The sequence below is a fragment of the Mustela putorius genome, unplaced genomic scaffold (genome assembly GCF_011764305.1).
Source record: "Mustela putorius furo isolate JIRA1106 unplaced genomic scaffold, ASM1176430v1.1 tig00000151_pilon_pilon_pilon, whole genome shotgun sequence".
In the NCBI taxonomy this organism is placed as follows: Eukaryota; Metazoa; Chordata; class Mammalia; order Carnivora; family Mustelidae; genus Mustela; species Mustela putorius.
This window is the reverse complement of record NW_025421296.1, coordinates 14,061,802-14,086,256: the sequence shown is the minus strand read 5'-3', so window position 1 is coordinate 14,086,256 and position 24,455 is coordinate 14,061,802. Positions and strand designations below refer to the sequence as shown.

Sequence of the window (24,455 nt, the reverse complement as noted above, 5' to 3'; positions counted from 1 at the left end):
AAAGTCGTCTGTCACCTCCTAAGTTGCTAACTTTCCAACCCTTCGGATAAATCACACAATCAGCATCAACACACAACCTAGAAACTATTCAATAAAAACGATAAGCACATTTTCACAGGGCCCAAATCATTGCTCTACGTAAAGTCAAGTCGAGGCAAACATCGTTATCTAGCTTAATGACTTAGGCAGTAACGAGGCTCTATCAACAGTGAGCACATTAGTCTTCCCTGGTATGCAGGCACACACCACTTCGTGGTATGACCACACTCTAAAGAGTCATGATGGAAAAGACTAGATTACGAAACCATAAACAATAAACATAGTACATCCACCAGGCGGTGGAAGAAACTATTCCCCTCAAAAGCTGCCATTTCTCCTGTTCTCCTGCTTCTACTAAGGAAGTTGTGAAATCCGCAAACACACCCCATCCCAAATCTATCGGTGGGGCTGGCGGAGGCTGAGTCATTCCTAGGAGTAACTTTATACCGATCCTCGCACTCCCGGGTCGGGACAAAGGCATCTCTCCGATCCTCCCGCTGTGCGTTTCGTTCGGCCTCGGCCCAATTCCTCTCTCTGGTTTCCCAAGTCAAAGACAATATTAGGGCTAAGCCCGGTAGTGGTGACGACAAGGGAGAGTACGTCCCAGTGGGTTAGGCGTCCCTCCCCCTCGGCCACTCCCGAAATTCGGCCCGGAGCGCGTACACGGAGGGACCCCGGCCGCCCGGCCGAGGGAGCCGCAGGTAGGCCTGCACGGGGCGAGCCCGCCCCACATCTCCCGTAGCCCAGTGGCGCTCCGACTCGAACCGCGAGTCTCCTCAGGGGCTGTCGCGCCAGGGAGGCAGCCGCAGGGCAACACCTGCCGCGGCCGGATGCGCCAGACTCGCCGGCTCACAAACCGGCTAGCCAGTGGCGTTCGGCCCGGTGGGGACCCGGGCGTTCCCGGCCCACTGTGCCCAGGCTCGCCGAGCGGCTCCGGTGTCAGATGGGGGAAGGGGCCACGGGCGGCGACGGCACTTACCTGGCAACACCTCCTCCTCCGCCGGCGGCAGCAGCAGAGCCAGCAGCCCCTGGCACCATCTTCCGCCACCGCCTCGTTGTCGGCGGCGGCTACCAACCGCCCATCGGGCACCGCCAACCGACAAAACGGCCGGTGTCCCAGGTGCCGGTGGCGGCCCCGAACTCCGGGCGGGAAGGGAGGGGTCGGGGCGGAGGGGGTACGCTGTCAGGCCCCTCGGCTCTGGGTCGGGGGCCGGGGGTCAGGGGGCCGCGGCCAGTCAGAGCCGAGGGGCCGGAACGACTCGGGGACCCCAAGGCAGCGCCGAGGGCTCGGCAGGGCCGCGGACACCGCCGCGGTTGGGTTTGTTATTGTCGACTCCGTCCCTTCCTCCGCGGAGCATGCCGGGAAACGGTGGGCGGGGGGAGGGGTGCGCCGGGCTGCCCTGCCGGCGCAGAGACGCGCGCGCAGGTCCGGAAGTCGGCCGGGACCCGGGAAGGGGGGGCGACTCCGCCCATAGTCGTTGTCGGTAGGCCTGTGACTTGGCTGTCCTCTGGTGACCCGAGGAGAACGCTGGGGCGGCCTGTTGCGGTGCGAGCCGTCGTCCGGGCGCGCATTGCTCCAAGGTGATCGTGACCTTCCTTGCTACAGCGAGCTGGCCTGGGCTGGGCCGACTCCACGGAACTTTGGATTAGCCCCAGGTTAAACAACTTTTCTCTTTGAACCTGTCGCGGAGGAGCGGGGTCCACTGAGGTTCCGTGCGTTCGTCGCCTGCCCGCACACTCGGCCAAAGTCTGTAAGCGGATGACGAACCTGGCCGTGCCGCCGCCAGGCTAGACTACCCCCACCTCATACCCCCACCGCCAGGACTGCGAGCAGCTGTTAAGTGTCTCGGGTAACTGCAAGTGTGGGGCGGCACAATTTTTCTCAGACCAGGTAAGGCAACGAAAACATCCAGGAGAGGAGAGAGTTGAGGTTTGGTCGATTGGAATGAAGGTGTAAGCGGCAAGACCACCAATTTTCAGCTCTATAAATACTGAATTTGTTCTCGAGTGGGTTAGCATGAGCACGCTAATGGGCGGGAAACAACTTGGGTGGAATCCTGAGTTTGTGAAGATGAACACTCACGAGCGATGACGTGAAGCCACAAGGCTTTGAGTATTAAAGTGTGGTTAGCAGAAGTTACACGTAGAATAATGATATAATACTCTAAATTCCTGTTCTATCCAGATATATATGGTACGAGTCAAAGTTGAGAGGTGCTACCAGTGTCAGAGGCTCTTGAATTGGGTTTGCATAAAAATGAGTATTATCACTGTTTTCAAGAGCACCGAAACAAAAAATACTATTAGGAAGCGAAGTTTGCAGTCCTTCACTTGTCGCGTGGAAACTGACAAAACAAAACATTGAACTACTGGTAAGCATTAGGGGTTTTTAGTTTCCTTCACACTTAACCGGTTTCTGAAAGTTTGTTTAAGAAGGACTTCATTTTACCACTTGCTTTTTAATTTCACACTCCTGCATATCCCAGAGAGAATCTTGTCTTTGGCAAGTCATTTCACTTGTTAGTTTTTTTGGGCTAGAGTATTATACACTCAGCAAGATACAGCAGAGAAGTGAAAATTAAGAGACTAAATTGTTCTTATGCCTTGGGGGGAGGTACGAGCTGGCAAGACTGAAGAAGAAGGATGCTGATTTTATTAGTCACAGCCTAGTAACCAGCACACAGAAAATAGGTGGTGGAGAGATTTTGCCAGAAAATTGGTGAGCAAAACAAACTACTAGGCCTATAAAGAATATAGGGGTGCTTAAACTTCACTTAGTTACCGTTGACATTCATCTTTACAAATATAATACAGCTTAGAATGTAGAAACATCACTGAACTATGTGAGTGGTAATCTATTAAATAATAAAGTGTTTTAAATGTTATTTGTCTCTCTGACCTCTTTCTTGGGGGGGAAAAAATTCACTTTTCATCTTCTCTTAGTCATAGGTTGGAAGAAATGATCAGAAGAGAAGGTTCATACCTTAAAAGTTGACATCTTCTCCAGAGTGTAAGGTTAGAATTTGTATGCATTCAGTGTTGCTTCTTAGTGATTAGTGTAAATGTGTTAACATTAGCTTTGTTATGTATATGCAGATATCTAGACTAAATACTATTATAAGTTACTGATGCTGCTTATGTCAGTAGTAATAAGTTTCAACAAGTTGCATTTTGTCCTACCAAGGATATTGAAAACTCAATATACTCTCCCTTCCTTAGTAAATTAAACCAGCCAAAATCCCTCATGCAGCATTACTTTTTTTTTTTTTTAAGATTTTATTTATTTATTTGACAGAGAGAGATCACAAGTAGGAAGAGAGGCAGGCAGAGAGAGAGGAAAGGAAGCAGGCTCCCCGCCCAGCAGAGAGCCTGATGCGGGGCTCCATCCCAGACCCTGGGATCATGATCTGAGCCAAAGGCAGAGACCTTAACCCACTGAGCCACCCAGGCACCCCAGGGAAGCTGGTTCTTTTTAGGATTATGTAGGGATTGCACAGAATCTGCAGGGAAGCACTAGAAATACTTCAACTCAATTCAGATCTTTAAAATCCTATTTTTCCTTCAGGTCTCCATTTCAGAGATTCTTTCTTTCTTTCTTTTTTTACTTATTTATTTATCTGTCAGAAAGAGAGAGCTCGCAAGCAAGGGGAGCAACAGGCAGAAGAAGAAGCAGGCCCAGGATCCTGAGATCATGACCCAGACCAAAGGCACCTGCTTAAACCAACTGAGCCGCCCAGGCGTCCCTCAGTGTCACTTTCTCAGGGAGTCCTTTCCTAACATTCCTGTATTTCCTCTAGATTATTATATCTTCTACTATTCATCTAACAGCTGAAATATAGGTCCTTTTTTAATAGAGGAACTGTTTCCTTATGGTGTACAGTATTCTGCATACAAACATTTGTTGACAGTACCCTACACTTTTTTCCAGTCCTTCAGTTTATACTTGGACTCACTTTAACTAGTCTCCATCATTTACTCTATCCAAGACCAATCTGATCATGCCTCTTCCCTAACCATCTTCATGGTTTTGTTTTGTATATGGATGCAATTTAGATTTTTTCAGGTAGCATAAGAATCTCTTCATCATGTAGCAACCCTTCTCTTCACCTGTATCTCCTGGCACTTTTGCCCTTTACACCTGTGTTTCTTCCTCCAGGAATATTAATTCCACCTTGTTCCTTTTTCAAAGTCATTTTTTAAAACAGCTTAGACATCGATCAGCTTCTAACTTCTGGGCAATATAGTGATCCACACATCCTACTACATCTGCTCCATACCACACAACTATAAATTTTTGTCTCCCCTCTAAGTCTATGAAACTCTTAGGTTTAGAAGCTATGAATTACTAATTTTTAAGTTCCTAGAACTTTCTAGAGAGCTTGGCACAGACTTAACAATGACTAAAATATTTATATTGAAGATTGAGAAGTTACTATGAAAAATGCTTCTCCTCAAATATCTCAAAGTCTTGTACAGACAACCATTCAAAAATCACTGTAGTGACAAGTTTAAATGACATTAATTCCTTATCCAGAATAAATCAAGATACTGGGAAGATCTAGTTTACAGCTTAATTTTGTTTACTGCCTGATTTAGGATTTTATTTTGCATGCATTAGATGCTTCTCAACTTTTTGTCATTACACTCATTTTCTTTTAGGTTCTGTTCAAACACCCAGCAACTGTGATTAACATAATTTGACTTTTTTCAGAGAATGAATCAGTTAGCCATTTTTAAAGTTAACTCCTTTTTAAAAGTGTTGCATTTTGTTTTTAAGATCATAGCTAATGATGTATAAAACATGGTCATGCACTACTTAGAGGCTTCTGGTACTATGATTATTAAGTTAATGTTTTTAGTACTATTTACAGACATTAAAGCTGCCTTACTCTGTCTGTTGGTACTCACATATTATTAATGATAATGATGATAGTAAACTTGGTGAGTGTTTATCTTCAAAGCTAGTGCTGAGCTTGATGAGCTAGTGAGCAACACTGATTCTAATGCTGCAACACATGCAGGACTTCTAGCATGCTTAATTTTTCAACAGATTTAAAGCAGTAGATGGAGATAAAATACTTTTGGTCATTTTTCACATTAAGTTTTTGTCTCATTACTTTGAAGAGCTTTTTAACAAAATGTCCAAAGATAAAGCCGGACTGTCTTTTTTTTTTTTTTTTTTTTTTAAGATATTTATTTATTTGAGAGAGGGAGAGTAAGGGAGGGAGAAAGAATCTGAAATAGACTTGGCATTGCACACAGAGCCAGACTCGGGGTTTGATCGCACAACCATGAGATCATGACCTAAGCCAAAACCAAGAGTTGGACATTCCACTGACTGAGCCACCCAGGTGCTCCTCAGCTGGACTGTCTTAAAGCAAATCTTGTCACTTTTGCAGATATAGATTAGACTAAAACATCAAATGGTGGTAGTTGGATTTTGAATGGTGTCTTTCAGAGCTCTTTTATTGTGACACACATTAAAAAATACGTTTAAACATTGTGACCTGGTACATACATATAGGCCTCTATCGATGAAACCATGTTTTATGAAAATAATAACTTATCATGTACTCAGATTTTTTTCACTCTGATATCTCCTATTCTATTTTTGTTCCAGTGCTAGTCTTGACCCATAAAATTGACTTTACCACCCTCCAAATGGCTTGAAATTTCTTAGATTCAGTGACATAGGCCTCAAACCTTGAGATTCTTTGCTTCTGATTTTTCCATCAGTTTTTCCTATTTAGACTCTACCCCTCCGTGGTGAAGTTTGTGGTTATGTTTATTAAAAAAATAATAATACCCTAATTGAAGCCACTACAACCTAGTGAGTGTATCCCTAGATGACAAACATGGGCTTTACATTTATAAACCTACTTATTTGTCTTAGTAGTTCTATCCAGTTTCGATTAATTTCCCCATATTTACAGATGGGGAAATGAGAATTTAATTTACAGATCCCTTCTAGGTAATGTTCTTTAGCGAGTAACTATTATGGCTAATATATGAGCCCAGCCAATTCAACAGACTGTAGCCAAACACTATACTATGCTGTCCCTTAATTTGGTGGACTCCTAAAGGAGGAGAAAAATTTAAAAAAATTAAGTCTAGAAGTAGACTATAGAATCTCAGCATTATTAGCATTTTGAGCCATGGGGGCTGTCTTCTATGTTTTAGGATGTTTAACAACATTCCTAACCTCTACCCACTAGATGCCAGTGGCACCCCCAGTGATGACAACCAAAAGTGTCTCTGGACATGTAATGTTCCCAAAGAGACAAAGTTACTCCCTTCCCAGAACCACAGGCAAGAATATGGTACATCTATATAAAGAAATGCATTGAAGTCTTTAAAAATGTATTTTAGAAAAATATTTAATGACAAAATATTCTAAGTTAAAAATATAGAATTACTGGGGTGCCTGGGTGGCTCAGTGGGTTGGACCTTTGCCTTCGGCTTAGGTCATGATCCCAGGGTCCTGGGATCGAGTCTCACATAGGGTTTTCTGCTCCGCGGGAAGCCTGCTTCCCCTTTCTCTCTGCCTGTCTCTCTGCCTACTTGTGAGCTCTGTCAAATGAATAAATAAAATCTTAAAAATATAGAACTACTGTACTCTTTTTAAGGTGTACTTCTTTTTTTTTTTCATATTTTAACATCTCTGAAATCTGGGTGCATTTTAACCATGGGTAGGGTCCTACAGTCTTGTTAACCAACTGCCATTCATCACCTGTTTATTCAAGATATCAAGAAACTAGCTGAGGGGGAAAAAAAACCCTAAAAACAAAGGTGGAGCATCCTTTTGAACACAAGATTTCACATAATTTGACTTTTTTAAAAGAATGAGTCACTTTCACAAAAGTTTGTGGAGAAAGATGGGAAAGATGATGAATCAGACATGTTGGACAGCATAATGAAAGGCAGTCTAAAGCGTACCGTATCCAGAGAATTGCAAAGCCAGTCAGTAGAGGAGTCTGGAACCATGACACTTGCTCCATTATGGATTCACAGGAAATATCTGTTGCCAAAGCTTTCACTGGTAAAAAGGATGGTTTGTATGGAAAAATCATTGTATTTTATTTACTTATATTTTCCTTTTTAGGTATGCACAAGAGCAATGATAAAAAACACGTTAGTGAAGTCTAACAAAGCTTTTTAAAGAAGTAAAAATTATAGGTGATGTTTTCTTCTGTGCAAACATATTGCCGTATTTTCCAAACTGCAAGGTCCTTGAAAATATATCCTTACTCTTTCAACTTTAAGTGATTCTATATTGGTTATTACACAAAATTCAAGATTTTCTAATTTATTGAACTCCATTTATTTAATTAATAGCATAGTTTTTTGCTATGACTTCCTTAGATCATCATTTTTATTTAACCCTGCCTGCTGTCCATGCATGCAAAAACACTTTTCCCAGTAGGCATTCTTTTTCAATGTGGTTTATTTATTTATTTATTTGGAGCATAATTGACACACAATGTTACATCCATTTCAGGTGTCCAACTTAGTGATTTGACAAGTTTATATATTATGCTATGTTTGCCACAAATGTAGCTATCATCTCTCTCATTACATTTCTATTCGATGTGTATTAGAAGGAACAGTGAACCGGACATCTGGAAACCTTGAGTCTAATCCTGCCTCAGCCTTCTGTGCTATGTTTCCCTGTTGGTCATCTCCTACTCTGTCGAACTGTCTGGACTATTCTTAAACCTTTAACCCTTACCACTTTGCAGTTCTCTCATTCTTGGTAAATAATCTTACCTCATACATCACTGAGGAAATAGAAGGTATGAAAAAAAACTTGTTCACCCTTCTAACAAAGTCTGCAAACCCATCTGTACCTCTTTAATCTCCCCTCTAATCACTGTTCTGTCCATTCTATGGAAGATAGTCATGGGCTTTTAACTCCATCCCATCATCTCATTGTGTCACTTTGTGGGGCTACTTGGTACATGTAAAATTTTAGTTCATGCAAAATGTTCTGCAGAGTTTAAAGAATATCCTTAAAATTGGGTTTATTGTTAAGTGCTTATTGTTCCATTTTTTTTTAAACAAGAAATACATCAATAATATGATTTAGTGTTCACCTAAGGTAACTTTTGATGTGCCAGTTTTATCAAAATTAACTTCTTAGTTACTAGACAATTATTTACATAAAATGCCATATTGATCTGTTAAGATCAAAGTTAAAACTCTTAGGAAGATAACGTAAAAACTACTGAAAAGTTTTTCTTTTCCCCCTTGTTTCTGTAATATTGTAATTTTTTTTACTTTAAATTTTTGACTGCCTTGATCACATGAAATCTCTTTTCTTTCCCCAAGTTTTTACTTAAATTCCAGCTAGTTAACATACAGAGTAATATTAGTTTCAGGTATAGAATTCATATGAATTATTAAAAATTTTCACTGTCTCTTCTGGCCATTATTATTGTTAGTTTCATCATTGTTACTGAAACTAATTTTATTGTATAAAGGAGTGCAGTGTTAAAAAAAATTCTCCACTTTGAGTATCAAGTACACTATACAGTGACAAAGCCCAGGACTCAATTTTTAAATAAGTTCTAGAGGGAATTCTAATGCAGACTTGGCCTTGGGAAACAAAAGACTAAATCTATACAGATCCTTTTAATCCTAGTAAGTCTTCCTTTCCCTTTAAATGCTTTTTAAATCCATAGTTCTTACCCTCTCTCAATGAAATGTATCTTTGTACTGTTATCAAAGGATTACTTTGAGTTTGTCATTCTCAAATGTCCCTTGATTATTTTGGAAGTGTGCACATTGTTTCTATATAACTAAATCGTAAGGTTGTTCGCATATAGGAGTTGGAAAAACCGAGATCTCATTTGGATTTAGAAAATCACTTAATATGTATGATTTCATTTTCCTCCTTTGATAATGGTGTTCATCATATTTTAGCTTTCTCATTACTCTATAGGTTATAATGAAAATTGCATGTAAAATATACTGTACTCTCAGCATTTTGTATAGTCCCAAAATAATAACAATGTTTTCTCATACTTTTTGAAAAATTCAATTCTATCAGTTCTTAAAATTAATAAAGTGCTTATATGTATTTTAGTACAGAACATCTAGTTACATTTAAAACATAAAAGAATTACTTAATTTTATATTTTTCTTGTTATTTACATTTCATATTATGAGTTTTTTGCCTCCTTTCTGTAAAGTTTTTCCGACGAAATAAACACAACACCAGGCAAAGTGGGTGCAAGGCAAGATTTATTAAAAACGCTCTCCGGCGAAGTTTCAGGGCTCAGGAGAAGGGGAGCCAGGAAAGTTGCGCCGGGAGGAGGTGGGCACCCTCCGGCGAGGTTCCGCCACTCTGGAAAGCAGAGTGGCAGAAGTCACGCCCAAGGCAGGGAGGAGGGGGCTTTTAAGGGGTCTTGGGGAAAGCTCAGGGGTCTTTTGGCAAGTTTCCCTTATTTGGATATCCCGCCTGCTCATCGGGATCCCATTGGTCCACGGGAGCCCCGGGGCGGGGGTCTCAGATTCCTGCTTGGGCCTTTGTTCTCCTGTCTGAGCTCAGGTCTTGTGGCGGGAACTTTCGCCATCTTTAGTAGCCCTTCCTGCCAGCCCAACATTCCGACCTTTTGCTTAATATAATGTTGTCAGGGGCGACGACTTGGTTCTGGCTACTTCCTGCTGACAGGGGGCGTCGTCATGGGGGTAGTCGGAAGTGGGCAGGCAAGAGTAGGGCTGGAGGAGGAGTTGATTGACAGATACTCAGGCAAGTTCTTGTAGGCGACCCTGCAAGTACCAGAAAAGACAGGGAGCAACTGAGATTAGGAGGAGGGTTATGCATACAAGTCCCGCCAGAGGGACCAGCCAGGTTACCCAGTTGTAGGGGTCCAGGCCCCAGGAGGATGTGTCTCGCCACTGTGCTTGGATTCGATCCCTGAGTTCTTTGATCCTGGAGGTAACTATATGATTGGTTAACAAAGTAACAACATTCTTCATTTAATAATAGGCAGGTCCCCCCTTTTTCGGCGGTCAGAAGGTCAAAGGCCCGTCGGTTCTGTAGAGCTAAGGCTGCCAGGCTGGTGACTTGCGTCTGTAGGGCTGTGAGGGAGTCAGCAACCCGTTCCGTGTCATCATTCAGGGCTTGGGAGAGTTTGTAAGAAAAAAGTCTATGGAGGTTCCTATCCCCGCTGTTCCAGTTGCCACCCCTGTGGCTATTCCTGCCCCTGTTATGAATGGGAGGAAGGCAGCCCTTCCTCCATGGTGTTGGGGAAATAGGATGGACAGCAGCTGGGATTCAGAGTAGATGGTGGTAGAAGGAGATAGTAGAATGAATATACAGCCCAGGGAGTCGTTAGTGGTCAGGCAGCGATAGATTCCCTGAGGGCACAAGAGAAATATTCCCGAGGGGGTACAGTACAGGAGGGAGGAATTAGTGATATGGCAGCTGCGGTGGTAAGGGAGGACACATTAATAATATGTATGTTTCCCCCGATGGGGCCCATATGGACCGTATTATTTGTGGCTCTGAAGTTGGGGAGTGGCCAGTCAATAGGGAGGGGTATCCCCAGGACGTAGAGTGAGATAAGGTAGATAGGATAAAAGAGGCGGGGGAAATGGCCGGAGGGCTATGATTTCTAAGAAAGGGCCAGCCGTATAGTAATTCAAATGGGCTTAAGCCTGAAGACCCGCGGGGCGTAGCCAGGAGTCTGGTGAGAGCTATAGACAGAAGTGTAGGCTAGGAAAGATGGGTTTCTAGGGTAGATTTGGTGAGTTGGGCTTTGAGCAGCCCATTGGCCTTTTCTACCTTACTGATGACTGTGGGTGAAAGACCCCTCCCCTAGAAGATAGATAGGATAACTAACCGCTTGTTTGCTTTTCTGTGAACCGCTGGCTTTTAGGCGTAGATTAGGTTATTAATTGCTATATTAATTGCTCTCTTGCCCTTCTGTAACCGCTTGGCTTATAGAAATAATAGAAGACGCCATGATGGCATTCCTACCTTCCCCCTTCTTGTTCCCCCTCCCTGCCTCTCTCCTCCCGCGCGCGGGCCCTCAGAACCAATCAGCTTGTTCCCCCTTCCCGCCTCTCTCCGCGGGCGCGGGTCCCCAAAGCCAATCAGCAAACTCCACCTATGCCTTTTTCAAAAGTTCTAACTGTCAACCAATCAGTTGCGCCCCACCCAAAACTTGTTTGTACCTGTCTATAAAAACCCGGCACCACCCCAGCCGGGTGTGCTCAGCTAGCAGGAGCTGCTGACCACCCGCAGGTGCCTGCGTAACAATAAAGAACCTCTTGCTGATTGCATCCAGTGGCAGTGTTGGATTCTTGGGTAAAGGGATCCGTGGGTCTTTCATGGGTGATATGGGATGTGAAGTTTCCAGGTTATGTTGAGGCTCTCAGCTACCTGTTGGGTTACACTGGAGATGAAGGCAGGTCCGTTGTCCGAGTGGAGGGTCCGGGGCAATCCGAACCTCGGGATGATGCGCTCGATGAGTATCGTAGCCACTATGTCCGCTGTTTCCCGGGCCATGAGGTATGCTTCGATCCAGCCTGTGAATGTATTTTATGGCGAGGCATGGGAGTGAAGTCCAGGTGTCAGTCTTCCCCCGGCTGATGACCTCGGAGCTGTTGGTTAGGCCCTGGTCTACAGATTCCTCCTTGTGAATTTAGGGCGGAACAGGTTTTGCAAGCCCTGTGGACAACTTTGATTACCTTAGATAAGGAAGGATGATAGAACAATGGCTGAAGAAATTAGTGGAGAGCCTATGGGCCACTATGGAGGGATTGGTGGATGTCAGTAATCAAGGTGTGCACCAGATTGCCTGGCAGGGCAATCCTGTCCTGGATGTAGATCTACCCCTTATCTGGCAAGGGTATAGGCAGTAAAGTTGCAGGGTTTAAGAGGGGTGGGGGGAGGTAGAGAGAGAGAGATGCGGGTTCTCTAGGAATAGCAGATGGAATAGCTGGAGACGAGGAGTCAGATGGGCCAGAGATCGGTGGCTAAGGAGGTCTGTGAGTCGGTGGGGAGAGTAGACCGTGATGGGCTGCCCTAAGGTCATGTTGAGGGCCTTAGAGGGGGGCACTTGATATCCCTTGGCCCCCAGAAAGTTAAGTAGGGTGGAGGTGTCGTCTTGGGAGACCGAGAGGGAGGGGCTACAGAGGAGGAGGTCATCCACATATGTAGTAGAGTACTGGCCTTAAGGACGCACTGCTGTTAAGTCTGTAGGCCTGGCCGAAAATGTGAGGGCTGTCCCTGAACCCCTGGGGTAGAACAGTCCAAGTTAGTTGTCCAGAAGCATGCGTGTCAGGATCCTCCCAGGTGAAGGCAAAAAGAAAATAGGAATCAGGGTGCAAAGGGACGGTGAAAAAGGCGTCCTTTAGCTCCAGTACAGTAAAGTGAGAGGTGTTTGGGGGAACGCGAGACAGTAGGGTTAGGAACGACTGGGTGGAGGGGGACCACGACCTCGTTGATAAGCCTAAGGTCTTGTACCAGTCGATAAGCCCCTGAGGGCTTGCGTACTGGGAGGATGGGGTGTTACGGGGGAAATGATGGGGATCAGGAGTCCCTGACGTTTAAGCCGTTCTATGATAGTTTCAGGCCCTGGCGGTGGGCTAAGGAAATAGGGAACTGAGCTTGAGGGAAACTTAGAGTTATCCTTAAGCTGTACTTTAACCGGGGTAAGGTGGGAAGCAATGATGGGTTCTGAGATGTCCCACACCTGAGGGTCTACAGTAGGTATGTCATCTGGAGCGGGGGTCAAGGGAGTGGAGAGGTGTAGGATGAGATGGGTTGAGGTGGATAGAGGGGAGGATGGGGAGAGGCAGATAGTTGCCCTTAGTTTCTGGAGAATGTCCCTACCCAGTAGAGGGACCAGGCAGGAAGGAATCATAGGAACGAGTGGGGGAAGGGAAACCCATCCAGGCTACAGGTAAGAGGAAGGGTCACCCTAGGGTTGGAGGAGGTCCCATCGATCCCCATAACAGTAATTGGTGAGGTTCGAGTAAGTCCCGAGTAGGAAGGCAGAACAGAGTAGGTAGCCCCCGTGTCCAGCAAAAAAGAGATGGACTTACCCACTACCTGGAGCGTAACCCTGGGCTTGGCCTGGGTGAGAGGGGTGGCCGAGTGGGCTTCGTCAGTCGTTCTCCAATCCAAGCAGTTGAAAGGCCAGATTTACTGTCTCCGGGGGTCCCTCACGTTGAGGCGCCGAAGATACCCCGAGGTTAGGGCAGTCGGATTTCCAGTGGCCCATCAAATGGCATTGAGGGCAAGGCCGAGTTGGCGGCTTTGGATTGGGGCACTGGCGAGCCCAGTGTCCCTTGGCCCCGCATTTGAAACAGGCCCCCGGGGGGGTGCGGTTGGTTGCTCCTCTCTGCTGGCTCCCGGAGCCGGCCGGCCGCAGGGCTGCTACCAAGGCTTGGGTCTGCAACTGAACCTTTTGCTGGAGTCTGGCTTGTCGTTTAAGCTCAGCCGCCTCCTCACGGGAATTAAAGACCTTAAATGCTATTTTCACCAAGTCAGAAATGGGGGTCTGAGGGTCCTCCTCAGCCTTCTTTAACTTTCTCTGTATATCCGGTGCCAATTGAGAGATAAAATGAGTAGCCAGTACCGTGGCCCCCGCAGGAGAGGCAGGGTCCAAGTGAGTGTACTGGGTTAAAGGTTAGGTCAACTGGTTAAGAAACATGGTGGGGTTGTCGTAGGGGCCTGGACAATATCCCTAATCTTGTCATAATTAACGTCCTTATTAGAGGCTGGCCACATGCCTGCTATGAGACACTGGACCATGCGGTCTCGGCGCCAGTGGCCATCTTGGCCATCCTGATAATCCCAACCTGGTTCTACAGCTGGGACCGCCCGGGCTCCAACTGGCATGGCAGCATCAGTGAGCTGGACCTGATCCGCGTGCTCCTGGGCAGCAGCCTGGATGTGTTCCCTCTCCTCTATGGTGAGGGTGGTGGTCTGGACCACATGTAAATCATGCCAGGTGAGGTCATAGGCTTGGGCCAGATATTGGAATTCTTTAATATAGTTATCAGAACTGGCCGAAAAGGAGCCCAAACGTTTCTCAATTTGGGAAAGGTCCTGTAGAGAGAAGGGCGCATGAACTCAAACTTCCTCAACTCCAGCAACCTCCCTTGGGGGGCAGACTAACTCAGCGGGGGGCTTTCGAGCCCTAGTGCGACTGGAGCCACACAGACACATTCACACAGTCAGGCACTCTTCAGATTCAAACAGATTGGACACCCTCCCCTTTGGGTATCCCTGGCTAATGGGAGGTGATCAGTCTCCCCTTCCATTCTTTACGAAAGGATCTAGCTCAAACAGTAGCCCTGTGGCTGTTACAACAGAATTCAATTAAGCACAAAAGGTGTTTACCAACAGCAGATTTCAAAAGCGTAAACCTAGTTCCGGGCGACCAGCGCTCAGGTAACGGTTACCAAAGACTTTGAATGCTACCTTAAGAATGACCCATTAAAACTCCGAGACACACAATTAACCAGCAGTTCTAGTCATCTCTTTGCTAGCAGATTTTAACAAATAACAAGAGCCTATTTGACCTTCAGTAAACTTTGATTGGAGTTTCCCATTTACTGGGGATAAATTTGTCAGGAGTTCGGATAGGAGTGGGGAGGGGGAGAAGGAGGGGCAGACGAGAGCGCTGGTTCAGAAATCCTGAATTTAAGGGACCTTGGGGTGAAGGATCGCGGTAAAGAGAAGGAGGAGGAGGAACCAGAGGCCCTCTTGTCAGTGGATGGGTGAAGCTCTCCGGGGGTTCAGAGAGAGGAGACGGGGAGGAGAGGTCCGAGTCTTTGGGAGCAGTGGGTGGCAGGGTAGGGGGAGGGGAGCAGGCCAAGAGGACCTGTGAGGTGGAGCAGTGAGAGCAGAGGAAGGGGCGAGAGTGCAGAGTCCAGAAAGCTGGACATAAGGGACCTTGGCCCATCTGCCTTGGTGTCTGCCGAGGTTATTTAGGTCCATGAAAATCTGATAGTTAAACGTGCCTTCCGGAGGCCATTGGGACTGATTGTCTAATCGGTATTGTGGCCAAGCGACAGTACAGTAACGTCGTTTTTGCAGGTCCTGGTCCAGTTCCAGGGTTTTAAGATTGGCCAGCAGGCCTAAAACACCCCCGGGATGTTTTAGGGTCGAATTTGGATTGGGAGGTCCCCACGATTCGTTGCCGGGCAACCCAAGGGCTGGAGGAAGGCGTCCCCTCGTCCACCACTGGGTTGCGGAAAAACTGTGTCGACTGCCGTAGAGGTTAGGACGTCTCCCAGCCTCTCGGAGTCACGGAGGTCACCTGGTGACCGGCGGGGTCCACCCTGATGCGGCCGCGATTAGGGCAGGGCTTTCTGGTAGGAGGCGCGGAATCGGGGAAACTCACCACAGCTTTGGAAGTGGCCTTCAGAAAGGCGGGTCCAGGTTGGCCAGGGAAAGGAGAGAGCCTCCCCACTGTGTGGGGGCTCAATCTCCTTCCCGGGTCTCGGCACCAAATGTAAAGTTTTTTCCGACGAAATAAACACAACACCCCGCAAAGTGGGTGCAAGGCAAGATTTATTAAAAACGCTCTCCGGCGAAGTTTCAGGGCTCAGGAGAAGGGGAGCCAGGAAAGTTGCGCCGGGAGGAGGTGGGCACCCTCCGGCGAGGTTCCGCCACTCTGGAAAGCAGAGTGGCAGAAGTCACGCCCAAGGCAGGGAGGAGGGGGCTTTTAAGGGGTCTTGGGGAAAGCTCAGGGGTCTTTTGGCAAGTTTCCCTTATTTGGATATCCCGCCTGCTCATCGGGATCCCATTGGTCCACGGGAGCCCCGGGGCGGGGGTCTCAGATTCCTGCTTGGGCCTTTGTTCTCCTGTCTGAGCTCAGGTCTTGTGGCGGGAACTTTCGCCATCTTTAGTAGCCCTTCCTGCCAGCCCAACACTTTCCTTCTCCCCTTCATTCCTTTATATCTTTGAAGTTCTGGAAACCAAAGAGATGGTTGTGTCAAATGCTCATCTTTTCCTTTCTATACTTAAGGCTCCAAAGAACATTTTACATTCCTGTTTCAGGAAGGTTGTCTTTTTGAAAATATCCAACATCACCAAGAAGTAAGCTGAGAATCACAGGTTTCCTGAAAGGAAGTTCATCCAGGCTTCAAAAAGAAGTTACAGTATGTATGTCTTCAGCACAGTGTATAGTACAGATTCAAAAGAAACAAAAATATATATTAAGTAATTAAAGAAATATATTATTTTTCTATTCCATGAAATTCAGTAGTAGGAAGTTTTTACACAAAAAATTTTATAATAATTATAATTGTATATTTGTATACAATTTGTATACAAGTGCATAATTGTAATGATTCAAAACATGAAATTGAGAAAATGTTCATTTACATAGCATCCGTTTTAAAAGAATAGGAATAAATTTAATTAAAGAAATGTAAGACTTGTACACTGAAAATTGCAAAACATTGTTGAAAGAAATTAAGACATCCCATGTTCATGAATCAAAAGACTTACTGAGATGGCAATACTTTCCAAATTGATACACCAATTCAACACAAGAAATACAATGCTATAAATTTAGAGTTAATTAAAGGTACCAAGACATTTCAATGGAGGAATAACCTTTGCAAGAAATGGTGTTGGGACAAGTGGATACCAGCAGGAAAAAAAGTGGGACTCCTACCCTAAACCATATACCAAAATTTAGCTGGATTGAGAACGTAAATGTAGTAGCTAAAACTATAAAACTTAAAAGCATAGAAGTAACTGTGACCTTGGATTTGGCAATGGTTTCTTAGATATGACTCCAAAAACGCATGCAACACACACACACACACACACACACACACACACAGTAGGTAAAAAGCTTTTGTGCTTCGAAAGGCACCACTCAGAAAGGGAAAGGCAATACAGAGTGTGAGAAAGTGTTAATTAAATATCACATAAAGAACAAGTATCTAGAATATATAATGAACTCTTAAACTTAACAGTAAAAAGACAACCCATTTTTAAAAAACGGGCTTAAGGGCGCCTGGGTGGCTCAGCGGATTAAGCCGCTGCCTTCTGCTCAGGTTATGATCCCAGGGTCCTCGAATCGAGTCCCACATGGGGCTCTCTGCTCAGCAGGGAGCCTGCTTCCCCCACTCTTTCTGCCTGCCTCTCTGCCTGCTTGTGATCTCTCTCTCTCTGTGTCAAATAAATAAAGTCTTTAGAAAAAAATTAAAAATTAAAAAATAAAATAAAAATGGGCTTGAGATTTGAATAGTCATCTTTAAAGATATAAAAAAGCTAATAAGCACTTGAAAAGATGCTCAATCTCAGTCACTATGGAAATGCAAATCAAAATCACAATGAGATAGCACTCCACATCCCCAGGATGGCTAAAATCAGAGACAGATAATAATAAGGATGTGAAGAAATTGGAACTCTGCTATTTTGCTGACGGAGTTGTAAAATTGCGCAGTCCCTTTGGAAACCAGATTGGCAGTCCCTCAAAAGAGTTAACAGAGTTACCACATGGCCCAGCAATTCCACTCCTAGAGAAATAAAAATGTATGTCTCCACAGATACTTGTACATAAATGTTCAAACCGTATTACTCACAACAGGTAAAGGAAACAATCCTAATGTTCATCAACTGGTTGATAGATAACCAAAATGTGCCATATCCATACAATAGAATATATATGATGCAAAAATATCTATTCCCTTAGAATAAGCAGAATTACCATATGGCCCAGCATTTCCACTAAAGCCTGTGTTCACAGAAAAGTGTTGCAAATATTCATAGCAGCATTCTTCATAGCCAAAAAACATGGAAGCATGCCAAATGTCACCTGATGAATGGATAAACCAAATGTGACCTATATATACAACTGAATATTATCTGGCAATAAAAAGGAAAGAAGGGGGCGCCTGGGTGGCTCAGTGGGTTGAGCCGCTGCCTTCGGCTTGTGTCATGGTCTCAGGGTCCTGGGATCGAGTCCCGCATCGGGCTCTCTGCTCAGCAGGGAACCTGCTTCCCTCTCTCTCTCTCTGCCTGCCTCTCTGACTACTTGTGATCTCTCTCTGTCAAATAAATAAATAAAATATTAAAAAAAAAAAAAAGGAAAGAAGGGCTGAATCATGACACAACATGAATGAACCATGGAAATATGCTAAGTAAAGGAATCTAATCAGAAAAATCCACATACTCCTCGATTCTGCTTATACAAAATGTTCAGAATAGGCAGATTCCTAGACAGTACATTAGTAGTTGTCAGGAGCTGGGGAAAAGTATGAATGGGATATGACTGCTGATGGGCTTGAAGTTTCTTTTGGGAATGTTGAAAGTCTTCTGAAATCAGATAGTGGTGATTTTAGAGTCTTATGAATATCCAAAAAGCCACCACATTGTATACTTTGAAGTGGTCAATCTTTGGTATGTGAGTTATATTTCAGTAAAACTTAACATTTAAAAATTAAAAATTATATTTTTAAAAATCTAATAAGATAACTATCAAAAAGCAAATAGTCCCATAAGTCACTTTGGTTCTAGCTATGACTGAGGTGGTTTAAAAGTACTTTTAAAGTAGAAGTCTGATTTAACCCTCATTGGAGGTGGCAGTCCTTTAGAAGAGAGTCTAATGGAAACGTCATCATTAGCCCTGGGTACGAGCAAAATAAAGTAGTGCTTGTCTACTTAATTGTTTAACAAATAATAAATACAACTATCATTAGTCTTCTTTTATTATCACCACGTGCCATTAGTCTTAAACAATGCCAAAGAAAAAGTACTCCCTAAAAAATCTTTTGTTCAAACAAGTCAGGGTTTATCAATCTTGTCATCTGGAGCCAGATAATTCTTTGTTGTGGGAGGCTGTCCTGTGCACCTTGAGATGTTTGGCTGCGTCCTTGGCCCCTACCTGCTTAATTACAGTAGTACTCTCTTACCCGTAGTTATAAAAACCTAAGTGCCTCCAGACATTGCCAAATGTCCCAAAAGGCAAGATCACCAAGGCATTCTAACTAAATGCTGTGATTTCAATTAAATTTTAATTACATATATGTAAGCCTCAATAATAAGTAATTTTTCTTTTTTCTTTTTTTTAAGATTTCATTTATTTGTCAGAGAGAGAGAGAGAGAGAGAGCAACCACAAGCAGGGCGAGTGGCAGGCAGAGGGAGAAGCAGGCTCCTGGAAGAGCAAGGAGCCCCATGCGGGACTCCATTCCAGAACCCTGGGTTCATGACCAGAGCTGTAGCAGAGGGCAGCCGCTTAACCAAGTGAGCCACCCTGGCATCCCAATAATAAGTAATTTTTAATATCTTTTGAATAAACTGTGTATTCTGTGGGGAAGTTAATTGATGTCTCCAACTCTTGTGGTACAATATAAACCCTACATATAAACAGTAGACTCAAATATACAAAGATAGTACCATGATTATAAAAATACCTGAACAGAAATGAAATAATTTAAATTCTATCATTCTGTGTATGGATTATTCTTTAAACCTTAAAAACCCTTTTTGAAGCATTTCTTTATCTTTTTCCTTTTAAAAAAAATAATGAAAAGCATTACTCTATTTTTTCCTCATTTATATCATATTTTTAACTTTTCATTTTAAAAATTTTAATGGCATTTTTTCAGTGTTTACATTTCTACCTCATATTATTGGCTCATATTATTTCCTTTCATTTCAAGATTAAAAAAATTTTCTCATTCAGAGGAAGGTGTTAAGAATGATAAATGTGCTAGATACACCACTGATTTCAGAGAAAGAGAAAGTAGCTAACAAAATTGAGTGAGCATGTGTGAGGTATCATGCTGAGTGCTCTATACCTTATTCTAACACAACAAACTGTCATTTACATATGAGGAAATAGAAGCTCAAATTTAATTAAATTTTTCTTCAAATTCTATTTAAAATTCTAAGTAGCGTGAACAATTTATATTGGCAGAGATTTTACTATCTCAGTCTTGGGCTGGTTATTGCTAACTCAAAACCAAGTAATATAATGGTTTATTATTTGTATAAAATAATTAGTAACTTTAAAAAAACACGTATATTTGATATATAACGTTGTGTTAGTTTCAGGTGTACCACATAATGATTTGATATTTGTGTGCATTGTGAAATGATCACAGTAAGTCTAGTTAACATCTGTCACCATACATGGTCACACACAAAAATCTTTTTTGTGATTAGAACGTTTAATATCTACTCTCTTAGCAACTTGCAAATATGCAAAACACATTATTAACTTAGTCACCATGCTGTACCTTATATATCAGTGACTTACAACCGGAATTTTATTCCTTTTGACCCACTTCATCCATTTCTCCCAACCCCCACCTCTGGCAAACACCAGTCTGTCCCCTGTCACTATGAGCTCATTTTTTTTGTTTTTGTGTTTTGTGTTTTGTTTTTTTAGATCCCACATATAAGTGAGATCACACAACCTATCTCTATCTGATTTATTTCATTTAGCATAATGCCCTCAGTGTCCATCTATGTTGTTGCAAATGGCAAAACTTCATTTTTAAAAAATGGTTGAGTAAAATTCCATTGTGTACATATACTGCATTTTCTTTACCCATTCATCCATTGGTGGACAGTTAGGTTGTTTCAATATCATAACTATTGTAATATAATTAATAATTTTAAACTTGTGCACTTTTATTAGTTCTTCATTTAGTAAGGATTCCTTTCTAGAACATTAGTATTCCTCACAGCAAGACTACTGTCTTAAATTGTGGAACTATTAGTATATATACATATTTTGAAAGGAACCTTTTTAGACTTAAGTACTTACATCTCTGGTAGATGCCTAGTCTGGTGTACATTTAATTAACCCTTGTTGAATGAATAAGGGGTTAACTTGGTGGCTTTCCTACTCAACATGAAGTCAGCTCAAAGAAAAATTGTCCAAAAATGTTTCTATCAGCAAAACCTTAGTACACAATTTTAATTTGAAAGGCAGGTTATAATAAGAAAAAGAGGCAGAATCATTAAGACGAAGTCCTAATCTAAAACTTAGGATGGGAAAGAAGCAAGACTGGCATCTTTTAAGTGAATTATATTTCTTGGGTAGAAAGCTAAATAACAAGAGGAAGTATGTGTGACATTTTGCCTTGTTATCACAAATTTCCTAATGTGGCCTCAGTAAAATTAAGCACATTAAGTACTCCTTTGCCCCAGCCACAAAATGCAACATATCCAAATATTAAATAATGTCCTCTGCCAAAACTTGCCATTGGTGGCTAGTTAGTGTTATAAAGTTCTTACACAGAAGCTGCCCTTGTCATGATATGAAAATCAACTGAGGTATCAGAATATATGAACTTGAACTTGAGCTTTAAATAATTGGTTTGTCCGTTTAACAACAAAGCAACCTAGCCAGATATATTCTTGACATATTCTAAATACAGATAGGGTGTAGTGGCCCTTAGCTAGCTGGGTGTATCTCTGCAATTCAAAAGATGACTAATGAAATAATGTTTACATTTAAAACTAGAAAGAGAATTATACTGATGTGTACTGTTTCCTTGACTAACTGGTGATTGAGTCTATTCATGCAAATCCTGAAAACTGAAAAAGGTCAGAGTTTTAAAAGCAATAAAAGACTATTCTTCCTGAACCCCTCCCATTTACCTCTAAGGGCTTAAAATGACAAGAGGACTGGGGTTGGATTTCCCTGTGTATTCAACTACTTTGTCTATGTCTTCCCTTGGGCACTGTGATCCTTAGTAGGGAATATCAACTATAGTCCTGCAGAGTTCATACCAGCATGTTTAGCATGCCTTGCACTCAGTTTCTTATTATTCATGGATTCATTTGTTCATCCGTTCTCTCAAGAAACATTCATCATGGGGGTGCCTGGATGGCTCAGTTGGTTAAGCATCTAACTTCCACTCAGGTCATGATCCCAGAGTCCTGGGATCAAGCCCCACGTGGGGCTCCCTGCTTAGCTGGGAGTCTGCTTCTTCCTCTGCATCTGTTTCTCTCTCTCACTCTTGCTCTCACTCTCTCAAATAAATAAAATCTTTAAAAAAAGAGAAATATTTATCATGGATAGGCACTCTAGCAAGGAAAAAGTGACACGGGGCACCTGGGTGGCTCAATTAGTTAAGCATCTGCCTTCGGCTTGGGTCATGATCCCAGGGTCCTGGGATCAAGTTCCTTGTAGGGCTCCCTGCTCAGCAGGGAGTCCGCCTCTCCCTCTCCCTCTCCCCTTCCCCTCTGCTTGTGCTTTCTCTCTGTCAAATAAATAAAATGAAAAAAAAAAAAGGATAAAGTGACATGAGACAAACGTAATTGTTCATCAGTGGGTGTGTGGGTAAGTAATTTGCAGTATATTCAATTTGTGTAACTGAACACTACCCAGTAGTTAAAACTGCATGAACAGTGGCTTAGTGTACAACTATGATGTCTCAAAAACACAATATTTAAGTAAAAAGTAAAGACATTTGATAATATGCAGTATTGGAAAAGTTGTGAGAAAATGGGCACTTACTTCAGGGAAATATAATATATTACATCCTTAAGGAAGGACAATTAACACCCATTATGATTAATATTACCATAAAAGTGTCAACTGTAATTTATTCTGTAGATATATCTTGATATATGGGAACTGACATATGAACAAGAATAGTTATTTCAATATTATTTGCTATAGTAAAAGATGGATTGTTCATTCATAGAGGACAGGTTAAATAAATGATGTCCCAATGCATCTGGGACAAAAGAATAAGGGATCTCTTTGTACATTTTGTGTAATTATCCTTAAGGTGCATTGTTGAATGAACAAAAAATAGGTGCATTAATAGCAGGCTACCTTTTTAAGTTAAAAAAAAAAACAGGAATATCTCATATTTGCTTAATATGCATAGAACATTTCCGAAAGAATACAGAGGAAACAGGAAACACTGGTTTCTTCCAGGAAATGAAACTGGGTGTTTGGACACCTTTCTGTGAAAGAAACTTTCATTGCATACTCCTTTGAATCATTTGAATTTTGAACCATATCTAAATCATAAAAGAAAAAGACAATTGCATGTTTTTAAAGATAATGTTGAATGGGGAAAAAACTTAAAACACAGAAAATAATGTGCAGATAATCAAAATACAGACACACACATTGTAATGAAATATACCACAATCAGGATGGTGAGGTAGGAGAGGAAAGAATTGGACTAAGACAGGCTGACCTACGGAGCTTCAGTTATATATATATAATGTTTCTTTTCCCAAAAAATCTGAAATATATATAGTAATATGTTAAGATGTGTTAAATGTGGGTAATGGATACATTGAGTGTTCACTATGTCATTATCTATCCTTTTGTGTTTGTCTGCAAAATTTCCCATTTTTTTAATGGAAAGTTGTGATCAGATATTCATATGTAGTCATATTAAAATTTGTTGGCATTAATAGGGATCATAAAAATATGGAAGAAATATCTCCCTTTTAGAGATTTAATTCCAATTAAGAGGAATAAGAATATTATTGAATAGGCTACACAGCTGATGAGAGAGCAGAGCACTTCACCTCACCTGGGGGCAGTTCACTTTCTCTTTGATGGGGAGAGGCATGAAGAATTGTAACTTCTCAGGGCGCCTGGGTGGCTCAGTGGGTTGAGCCGCTGCCTTTGGCTCAGGTCATGATCTCAGGATCCTGGGATCGAGTCCCGCATCGGGCTCTCTGCTCAGCGGGGAGCCTGCTTCCCTCTCTGTCTCTGCCTGTCTTTCTTTCTACTTGTGGTCTCTCTCTGTCAAATATAAATAAATAAAATCTTAAAAAAAAATCTTTAAAGAATTGTAACTTCTCACAGTGCAAAACTTAGGTGAACTTACCCTCTCACAGTGCTGGACAGTAGATGAAGAAACTGCCGCTTCTACTTTAATCTCATGATTTCTCATCTGGCCCAAGTAATGCCTTACTGTCTAACCCTATTTTAAAGTGTCCTTAGGTGGCCTTTTATGTCCTTCAAATGAAGATCCTGACCTACGTGAGGGAGAACTGTGGACACATTAAGGACTCAATCTGGCTTGGGGTCCAGCCAATGCTTCCTACTGGCTGGATGATCTTCAGCAAGTACCTTACTCTGTGATTCTGTTTCTTCAACCCTAAAATGAAAACCAGAGCAGCACTTTGTCAGCATAGAGTGAAATAACATTTGTAAGGAGTTGAAAACAATACCTACCATGTGGTAAGTGCTCAATCAATACTGTCTGTTATTATTCATTCTAGATATAATCTCCCCCCTTTTGGCTTTATGCGCTTGCTCAGGCTATCACTTTTCCAGGAATTTTCAGAGGTCACCTGTCAATAGGCTACCAATTTTCGAAATTCTTTTTCTTGGTCTGCCCAGTTGCATGTCATTTCTTTGTTCTGTGAGCCTTCACACAACCACAAACCTTCTGTGGTACTTCTACTCTGTCTTTCTGAAGTTATCTGAGAACTTCTCTC

The 24,455-nt window shown here is 42.8% G+C and overlaps 2 protein-coding genes across 8 annotated transcripts in view; one reads left to right on the top strand and one right to left on the bottom strand.

The window, feature by feature from the left end:
* Nucleotides 1–1,150, bottom strand: part of RB1CC1 (RB1 inducible coiled-coil 1) — a 101,422-nt gene extending 100,272 nt beyond the window's left edge. For 5 of the 7 annotated variants that reach the window (XM_045075794.1, XM_004777522.3, XM_004777524.3 and 2 more), the window contains exon 1: nucleotides 1,019–1,150. The gene's annotated coding sequence lies outside the window, so the exon portion shown is untranslated. The remainder of the gene's footprint in view (nucleotides 1–1,018) is intronic. The other 2 variants (XM_004777523.3, XM_013048435.2) reach the window with 2 other exon arrangements.
* LOC123390900 (translation initiation factor IF-2-like) lies at nucleotides 408–24,274 on the top strand. The gene is made up of 3 exons (XM_045075796.1): nucleotides 408–1,930; nucleotides 2,983–3,054; nucleotides 23,947–24,274. The coding sequence occupies exon 1, from the start codon at nucleotides 983–985 to the stop codon at nucleotides 1,622–1,624; it is 642 nt and encodes a 213-aa protein (XP_044931731.1). The 5' UTR covers nucleotides 408–982; the 3' UTR covers nucleotides 1,625–1,930; nucleotides 2,983–3,054; nucleotides 23,947–24,274.
* Nucleotides 24,275–24,455: the final 181 nt, after the last annotated feature.

Excerpts from the sequence above, each read along its gene's own strand:
- LOC123390900 (XM_045075796.1), top strand. The coding sequence starts at position 983 with ATGGGGGAAGGGGCCACGGGCGGCGACGGCACTTACCTGGCAACACCT.